A 9,909-nucleotide genomic window follows, 5' to 3' on the forward strand; every position below is an offset into this window, starting at 1 on the left:
TTGGAGCTCTTCTTCGTGTACGTACTTTTGACGCAAAGTAGTACGATGTGAAGTGAGAAACTTCTTCTGTCAAACTTCCAGCAATTATAGAACCTTCAACTTTGGCGAGGTTCTTTGCTTTTCCCTTCAAATATTTCATGGCTCGCTCGTACTGATACATCCATCCGTAATGTACCGGTCCACGAAGCAATGCCTCATATGGGAGGTGGATAGCTAGATGCTCCATCACGTCAAAAAAGCCTGGAGGAAATATCTTCTCCAAGTTGCACAATAAGATAGGAATGTTCTCCTGAAGCTGTTCTACGACTTCTTCTTTAAGAGTGCGTGTGCTCAAATCCCTGAAAAATGCTCCAATGCCTATTCCAAAAACAATTAAACACATTGTTAGTCAAATACTATTATTGTAAACTAAACCAATTTAATATTATTGTCCTATTGTAAACTACCTGCAAGTGCTTCATGTACGTTTGTTGGAAGTAGCTCCGCAAATGCAAATGGCAGAAGTCGTTGCATAAAGACATGACAATCATGACTCTTCATCCCGGAGAACTTTTGACCCTTTTCAACACATCTTGAAAGATTTGAAACATACCCATCAGGGAACTTCACTTCTGATGCCACCCAATTGAACAAAACCGACTTTTTTTCTGAAGACAATCTAAAAATTGGAACGGGAACTTGGCCATTGCTTTTTATATGTAACTCACTTCTTGAGCAAATATCCGGCAAGTCCAACCTCGATTTTATGTTGTCTTTTGTCTTCCCTGGGACATTCAATATTGTATTCATGATGTTCTCAAAGAAATTCTTCTCTATATGCATCACATCAAGGTTGTGGCGCAGAAGGAGATCCTTCCAATATGGTAACTCCCAAAATATACTCTTCTTGTGCCAGTTGTGATGAACACCGTAAGAATCAGGCATATTACGAGGGACATGCCAATTACCACCCCAGCGAACTGTTTCGTTAGCTCCGTAGTAGTCGATTTGCGCTTCAATTTGTTCTCCAGTTAGATATGGAGGAGGAGTGTCTCTCACAACCTTTTTGTGCCTAAACAAATTCTTGTTTCTTCGGTACGGATGGCCAACTGGAAGAAATCGACGGTGACAATCGAACCAACTTGTCTTTCTACCATTCTTCAGTTGAAATGCATCTGTCGTTCCATTACAATATGGACAAGCTAATCTCCCATGTGTAGTCCATCCAGACAACATCCCATAGGCAGGAAAGTCACTTATGGTCCACAAAAGCATAGCTCGCATCGTAAAATTCTTCTTCGTTGAGCAGTCATACGTCCTCACCCCTGTTGACCACAAATCCTTCAACTCTTTTATCAGTGGTTGTAGGAAAACATCAAGTGACCTTTTTGGATGCTTCGGACCGGGTATTAATATGGTCAAGAATAAAAACTCCCGTTGCATGCACATCTCCGGTGGCAGGTTGTATGGCGTAAGAAAGACAGGCCACAATGAATATTGTCTCCCTGACATTCCAAATGGACTAAATCCATCTGTGCATAATCCGAGGTACACATTCCGGCTATTGCTAGCGAAATTCGGATGTACTTTGTTAAAATGTTTCCAGGCTCTTGCATCTGATGGATGAGTCATCTCACCATCCGTCTGAGTATGCTCGGCATGCCACCTCATCTTTCCAGCAGTCTGCTCCGATTGGTACAATCTTTTCAATCTATCTGTAATTGGTAGGTACCACATCCTTTGGTACGGTACCCTATTACGTCCCCTTCCTTGCGGCTTGAATCGTGGTTTCTTGCAGAATCGACATTCTTCCAACTTCTCATCATCTCCCCAGTAGATCATGCAGTTGTCGATGCAAACATCTATCATCTCCGAAGGCAACCCAAGACTATAAACCAGTTTCTGAATCTCATAATAAGAATCAGCAGACTCATTGTCTTCCGGCAAATACTCTTTAAATAAATCTGCCCATTCGTTCATGCAACTTTCAGGTAGATTGTGATCAGTTTTAATATTCATCATTCTAGCAGCCAATGACAATTTAGAGAGACCTTCTCTACAACCACTGTAAAGTGGTTGATTTGCCGCATCTAACATTTCATAAAACTTTTTTGAATCTATGTTAGGTTCTTCATCTTCATCATCATGAGCTACGAATGCATCAGTTACCATATCATGAACCCTATCATAATCTACCATCGGCTGATCCTCCTGATGGTAACTATGTGCATTATGCAATTGATGATCAACCGGTTCTTCTTGAAAGTTGTTATTACTACTACTAGCTTCATTCTGATCATAACTATAACCTTCTCCATGTTGAAACCAGATATAATAATTTGGCGTGAAACCTCTATTTACTAAATGCTTCCAAACATTTTCACGATTTGCCAACTTTGAATTGTTACATTTCCTACAAGGACAGAATATTTTACCGCTTTCTTGGGCGAGCGGTGTAGAATCTGCTTGATGCATAAAACGCTCCAACCCAGCAAGATATTCTTTCGTCACTCTCCCGTTAGCATCTCTATGCATATACATCCACCTCCGCAACTCGAAAATATTTCCCAAGCCCGACATTTTTTTCACTTTTTTTTTTCTTGTTGGTGTGCTTAAAATTATGTTCAAACCTCCATATATATAGAAAATTTTCGAATCTGGTAGTTGAATTTTGCTAGGAATTTACGACGAAAAATTAGGTTGGTGGCAAAAAAAACGTGTTAAGTTGGTGGATTTCTCGTTCTTTCCTCGTAAGTTATTTCCTCGTAAAAATCATGCTAAAATTACGACGAATTTGCGACGAAACACATTTTTCTCGGAAAAACCACGTTAACTTACGACGATTTTACGAGGAAAATCTTTACTCGGTATTTTACAAGGCCATTACGACGAAACTTTATTTCCTCGCAATTTCATCGTTAAGTCATCGTAATTTCACGAGGAATAGTTTTCCTCGTTAAATTTCCTTGCTAAAACTGTGTTTTCTTGTAGTGTAGGAGGCAAGTACAAAGGTGTGTTGTTCACGGCAAGCAGACAAGATGCAAATTTTCAGAATTTTCCCTCTAGCTTGTGCTATTGTGGACAGCGAAGATGAAGAATCATGGACTTGGTTCTTGATGAAGTTGGAGAGGATATTAGGTGATTCTCCGAGGCTTGCGATCATATCTGGCCGTGCAGCATGCATTGCAACAGCTGTGAAACGTGTGTACCCTTCTGCTAATCACGGTTACTGCATTGTTCATTTGGCAAGAAACGTCAACTCTCGTTATTCAAGCAAAAACTTGGCTAAAATGGTAACATCAACTGCAATGGCTTTCCATTTGGGAGATTATAGGGATCTGTTAAGCAAAGTAAAGTCTCAGAAGAGTGAGTGTGGAGTGTATCTGACTAAGATTGCTTCTGCTCATTGGTCAAGGGCTAACTTCCTTGGAGACCGCTACAACATCATGACTAGTAACATAGCAGAGCAGCTGAACCATGCACTCGTGGAGGGGAGAACTTCACCTATTATGGAGTTGGTTATTTTCATTCAAAGGATGATGACAAGGTGGTTTAGTGCAAGGAGAAGGAAGGCGGAAAACCACAGAGGTATAGTTAGTGTGGAGGTGGACAAGGTGATGACAAACAATATGGCAACGATGAAGGGGAGTAAAGTGAATTCTTTTACTGAATGGAGTTGTGAAATCATAGGTAAGTATGGTAGGAAAGAACGTGTGCATCTTGCCACTAAGCAGTGTAGTTGCAAGTATTTTGATAAAATCAAAATACCATGTGGCCATGCTATGATTGCTGAAGACAGTTTGGGAGTGCATTATGAGACTTTGGTTGGTCACTACTACAAGACATCCACATGGAGGGAGACATATGCTGGAGTAATCAGTCCAGAAGGGGACCTCGTGACGTGGATATCCCTGAAGATGTGAAGAAGATGGTGTTGATGCCCCCTGTGACAAAGAGACAACCGGGTCGCAGAAGGAAGAACAGGATTCCCTCGATTGGTGAATATCCGGTAAGGCTCTTATTTGTAGATTCACATAAATTGTGGTCAACATCCGAGCCCTTTATAAACACATGTGCTTGTGTCAGGTAACGAAAAAGACGAAGCTGGTTCCAAACAAGTGCGGTAGGTGTCGCATGGAAGGGCACAACCGTTCCAGCTGCACCAACCCCATATAGATTGACGTGGACGGCAGTAACGTGGATGCTAGTGTCGAAACATGGATGGCTTGAACGTGGATGATGGTGTTTTTATGTGGAGAAGAACGTTTTTTTGAGAAATAAAGGTTGTTTAGTTTTTGAGTTTATGAGTACTCTTGTTTAGTGTTTGATTGTCGACCTTAGGATGGTGGGTTGAGAATAATTGAATACTATGGTTTTGTGAAAAATTGGATGTTTAGTGTGATTTGTCAAAGATTAAATTCAATTTAACCGTGGTGGACCGGATTAGGTTGGTTTGAAAATGATGTAATTTAATTAAAATTGTGGTCGGGCATAAACTCTGTCCACAAGATGATAGTACTTCTACACCGTCCACGACATTTTTTAACGTTCTAAAAGAGCAGAGAGTGTTTGTTGGTATGTAACCCACAACAGTTTTTCCCAACAAACACAGCAAAACCCAAAAATAGTGGCCATTGAACATCTGAGAAGAAAGCCTAACTTAGGTTTCCAGATTACATTGTTTGTGGGTTAGATTCACCCCACAATCACAAAAAGACGATATTGTTCTGAAAAGAAAGCCTAAAGTTTGCATAACCGATATTTTGTGGAAAGTGAAAAGCCTATGCTGGAGGGTAGTAAGCAGGCAGTACAATGGTCTTGTAGATGTCAAGCACGAACTGTTTACGGAAATCATCAACATCGCGGTCTGTGATGCTTAACATGTTTGCTGGATCCCCGTGTGCGTGCATTTCCAAGAATTTGGCAGTAACAGGTCCACAGTCGCCTCCCCTTTCGTTGATGTAGAGGTCTTTGATACGATGCCATGTAAAAGGTGCAAGGCCGCGAAACTGAGTGAGCTGGTAGTTTACAACCTTCTTAACAAGGTAAGGTAACGCCTTGAGGACCGGAGCCATGAAACGACCAGCAGTACTGTCCTTGTACAAAGTGGGGAGAGGGTCTAAGACTTCAACAACGCCCAAGTCGAGGTTTATCGCAAGACCAACCCTGTGTTTATCGCCCCATATCATGGGTGTGTAGACAGTCAACACATCTTCCATCCATTTCTTCCCGGGCTGGAGAACAAGACCCGTCAGCTGGTCGTCCCATGCGAAGGTATCTCTCTTTCTTGACTTGTTGAAATCCTTGGATATTGCCTGGATTCCAGAAGTATGGTGAGGGGTAATGAAGACAAGTTTTTGCTCTTCGAAGAGGCAACTATACTTTGCATCTAGCATGTGCATGAGGATTTCCATGTGCTGCAAAGAAAAATAGAACAAACTCTTGTTAAGCAAATGACATGATAATAAGTTCAAGCCACTAGTGTAAAGGTAAGATAAATTTCATAAATGTGAAAAGAGATGTGATGGAAGTGTACGTAAGTTGTTGTCCAATTCATAGGCTGTGCTAGTTGGAGTAGGAAGTTGTTGGAGAAGTCGAGTTTGGAGGGAGTTATATGGAACCTGACAAGGAAAGGTGGTTAGGTAAGCTTTAGCAAGCAAAAGAGTAACCACATTTTCAAATGCACTTACGCAGCACTAAACTTCGAAATGATCTTTTCGAAAAGATCCCACACAATTTGAGGTAGTGGGCTTAACAGGTCTGGCGCAGGGACAGTCTTGCAGCACAAGAGTTGTTTTCCAATGTGGTCTTCTTCCATTGATGGAATGTGCTTGGGCGTTTGTGGAGCTGGAGAGCCGTCGCTCAAAGACACAATGTCGCTGTCGTCAGTTGGTTGAGCCTAAACAGAAACAAGAGGAATTACTTGCATGAGAACCAAAATACATTCTAAGTAGACAGTTTAAGCATATACATAAAATCACTAAAACTGCACACCTGTACAGCAGAGAAATGTTGGGTGTTGGGAACAGAGGAAGGTTTGGATGTAGCGGTGGCTGAGAATGCATTGATTGCTGTCGCATGGCCTACGAAACCTGGGAGACTGTCAAGTTCGGGAGTTAAATGGAGGGGTGACAAAGGGAAGATCCGTCTTTGCGAAGATTGATTGCATGATGTGTCGTATTGGGGTTGGCTTAGGACGGGGGGGGGGGGGGGTCAGGAGTAATGGCTTCGGGGCTGTTTGGGTGGGCACTAGCATCATAGATGGCCGAACAAGGATGAAGAGATGGGGGAGTAGTTGGATTTGGAGCATAGGGGGGTGTGCTGAGAGTTGAGTTGTGGACGGGTGGGCTTTGTACGGGCGGCTGTCGGGGGTTAAAAAAATCATGGACAGGAGAACCACTGATGGGGATGAAGGTGTTTGGGAATTATGGATGGGTGTGGTATGGATGGGTGATGCAGGGATGGGTGAGGTATGGATGGGTGAGGTATGGATGGGTGATGTAGGGATGGGTGAGGTATGGATGGGTGAAGCGTGGACGGAGGTAGCGTGGACAGGTTCACCAGTTGTGGACTTGCTGTGAGAAGTTGAGCCGTAGAGCTGTGCCGCGTATTGGCTGACGACCGGCGAGTGGCTGTGATCTTCCTCCATAAGAGCTTGCAACTGTGACAAAGTGAGGAAAACACACAAATTAAGTAGATAAAGCCTCACAGTTAATGGAACCTACAAAAGTAGCATATAAATAACATTACCGTATGGTGAGAGGAATCAGCTTTTGGCTCCGTGTGGCATACATCGTGTGAAGAGACAGGAACGTTGACGTTTGTTGCTTCAGTCTGACATCCTTTGTGTGCAACAGAAGTGTTGCCTTTCTTTACCAATCCTTCTCCGAGTAGAGTGTTGAAGGCAGAGCGCTTCAAAGAAGTTGTAGTCTTCTTGTGCTTAAGCAATTTTCGAAGCAGCTTTGACTCCTTTTGAAGCTTGGAGACTTGATCTGAAATTGCAGAGAGGAGCTCCAGTATTTTGTCTTCTGATGTGCTGGAAGGAGCCGCGGAATGAAAGTAGCAACTGATGCGTCTCTGCTTACGGACCGTGTCTTTTTTCTTTGATGTCTTCCTTGCTTTGAGAACTTTTTTGGTGAGTGTTTTTGGCTTGTAGGCATTTTTGGGAGGTGCTTCCGGCTTGGTCTTCTTAGCTTTGGGTTGATCTTCATCATTTGTAGTAGTAGTGATAAAGGGCTCAGATGTGACTCCACCATGCCAAAGGTCCTTCGTGAAGGGGCGATGGTCAGCTATAAGTTGCTCCATGTATGACACACGGTCGTCGTTGGAGACATCAGGCCAAGCTCCCCATCCAGGTTGTGGTTGGCTATGTATTGGTATCAGCGATGTGACCTGAAGCTGGAGTTTACCAAATTATCATTAACACAAATGTCAAAATCTTCAGAAGATAACAACCATGCAAAATATAAAGAAAGTTAGCATATCGTTGAGTATATAACTTACATCAGGATCGGCTTCAACCCTTATAATATCGATGGTGCTGGGCGCTGGGTAGAAAGGAAGATTGGGGCCGTCTAGGTCCATAATTGTATGAGAATCAAACGGGATTGGAATTGTTGACTGTAGTTTTGGGACCGCCTGGTATGCAAGGAGTTGTAGTGCAAGGGGGAATCCTCTAAGCCTCAATGTCTCCTGCTTGAGGAGCTGAACCATTGCTCCGATTGGGTCTTCACATTTCAAAGGAACGAACTTCGGAGGCTTCATGCAAGCAATAGTCTTGATAAAAGACTCTCTACCCCAAGGGTGTGAGCAGAAAGCGTCAACGTCTTGGACCATTCTAACGTACTTCAGAGTAGGGCGTGGCGTTTGTTGATGAGCAATGAGGACACCATCGACTATTATTATCAAAGCAAGCTGTAGCTTCTTTCGCCCTGGCATGTGTCTGTCGGTCTCTAGCTTGTGACGCAAATCAGCAATGGTTGTGAATCTCTTTTTCCCTATCAACTTGATCCAATCAAGGTCTTTGTTTGCTGTAGAATGGTCTTCTTTATCAAGGGTGTATCCAACAGGGAAAGCTCCACAAGGCAAACCGGTAATGGTGCCAAACTCCTGGAGGCCGAACTTGATTGGATCGCTTCCGAAAACAGACCAGAGTGTGTGTTTGTCTCCACAGACTAGTTGTCTGGTCAACATGGCGTGTATCATTTTACCCGAAGACGGACACTGACGCGCTGGGAGGTCAAATAGCTTCCCGAAGCAAGAGCTTCTAATATACTTGAACTCTTCGGTGTCGCGAAGAACATGACGGATGAAAGCTAGAAGCTCTGGCTTCGAGTAAATGTTGTGGCGTCCACTCGGGAAACGGTCGGTGGCGAATAGTCTCGGTGGGAGACGGTGGTCCGGTTGGTTATTGCCTGTAAAAACCGAGGGAATAAATTAAAAAAAAAAATCTAAAAGGAAAACTATGTAATCGATTTTCTGGGTTTGAAAAAAACATAAACAAAAACCCTAAAAGTGTCGATTAAGATGTAATATAAACATATACTACTGGATCTGAACAAAATAGGTGTATATTAGACCAAAACGAACCTTGCATGACTTGATGTGAAGGTGTAGAAGACTACGGCGGCGGATCTCTGAGAACGGCGGTGTTACGGAAGCGATAAATGCATCGGATGTCAGAGAACGGCAGAGTGACGGAGTTTGTGAAGAACCGAAGGAGATGGAAGGAGAGACGGTGAAAAACTTGGATCTAGGGTTTACAGAAAATCACCGCAGAGAGGTGTTGGAGAGAGAGAATCGTGAGAGAGTGAGAGAGAAATGTGAGAGTCTGAATTAGAGATAGGGTTAGTACAATTGGTAAACCATTGAATAGGATTTAGACCGGTTTGGTTTTTCTACTTACTCTATCATAAGGTGTTGCAGGCTGGGTAGCTGGGTCGCTGAAATGGATGGGCGATGGGTCGATCTTATCGGTAAGGATGAGACCGGCTGGGAAGATGGTGAAGATGGCCGACTTGCTAGCCCTTTCTATCCAAACTAACCTGTAAACAAAGAGAAACAATGAGTTTATGAGTAATGAAAATAATCACAGAAACTAAAAGTTAAAAGGGATGGAATGGTTTATGGATAGATGTTTAGTGATGGAAGATGGATAGATGATGTTGGATAGATGATGATTGACTCTCTCAATCCGTGGGTGCTGATTGACTCTCTTAATCTGTGTCTCAAGGCTCCTGTATCACACAAAGAACCTATGAACCACGAGCTCAATAGCCTTCTAATGTATCTCACACTTAGAAACTAAAGAACAGATTTTTTTAAGCAAAGAAAACTCTTTGATAAAAGATAAACTGAATATTATTTCTTAAGGATTGAAAGGTGGTTTTTACAATGCACGACCATGATCTTATATAATGCTCAGAAACAATAAAACTATGCTAGAAATCAGAAAGAGAATCAAGAATAAAAGGAAGTAGCCGTTAGGCCTTAAATGGCTTGCTTGGCCAAAAATAAGGAAGGTGATAATTCTCTTGAGTCTTGAGAGTTTTGTGGGAAAACTCTGATGTCTTGGAACGTCTAGATTCATTCTGAATGTGTTAAGAAGGCAGTAGTCGAAGCAATAGAGCCGTTGGTCTTCAGAGCTTCTTTTTGGGAAAATATACCGATATGGTAAGTTGTTGTAAATGAAGATCCTGCTGATCCTATGCTTGCTGGTGTAGGGAAATATAAGGGGAGGCTCTTCTGGACGGTTGGATGTGTATTCTGTAAGCCTTGGATCATGTAGAATATGTCCTGGTTGGTTGAGCTCGGTTTGGAAACAATTGGACCAGTTGATTGTCCAATCTTTCCATCAGTTGCTCGGTTTGACCGGTTCTGGTAAAATGATTGTATCTTGAGATTTCCGTAGTATTTTCTCCTCTTCTTGGG

General features: G+C 42.6%; 1 protein-coding gene across 1 annotated transcript; it reads right to left on the minus strand.

Annotated features, from left to right (window-relative positions):
* Positions 1-4,760: 4,760 nt before the first annotated feature.
* On the minus strand, positions 4,761-8,575 carry LOC125590558. The gene is made up of 8 exons (XM_048764159.1): positions 8,569-8,575; positions 7,483-8,393; positions 6,730-7,377; positions 6,541-6,640; positions 5,974-6,071; positions 5,670-5,878; positions 5,516-5,600; positions 4,761-5,396 (listed from the first exon to the last, which is right to left on the minus strand). Exons 1-8 carry the CDS (start codon positions 8,573-8,575, stop codon positions 4,761-4,763), a joined length of 2,694 nt encoding a protein of 897 aa, XP_048620116.1.
* Between the last annotated feature and the right edge of the window lie 1,334 nt (positions 8,576-9,909).

The sequence above is a fragment of the Brassica napus genome, chromosome C7 (genome assembly GCF_020379485.1).
Source record: "Brassica napus cultivar Da-Ae chromosome C7, Da-Ae, whole genome shotgun sequence".
NCBI lineage: Eukaryota > Viridiplantae > Streptophyta > Magnoliopsida > Brassicales > Brassicaceae > Brassica > Brassica napus.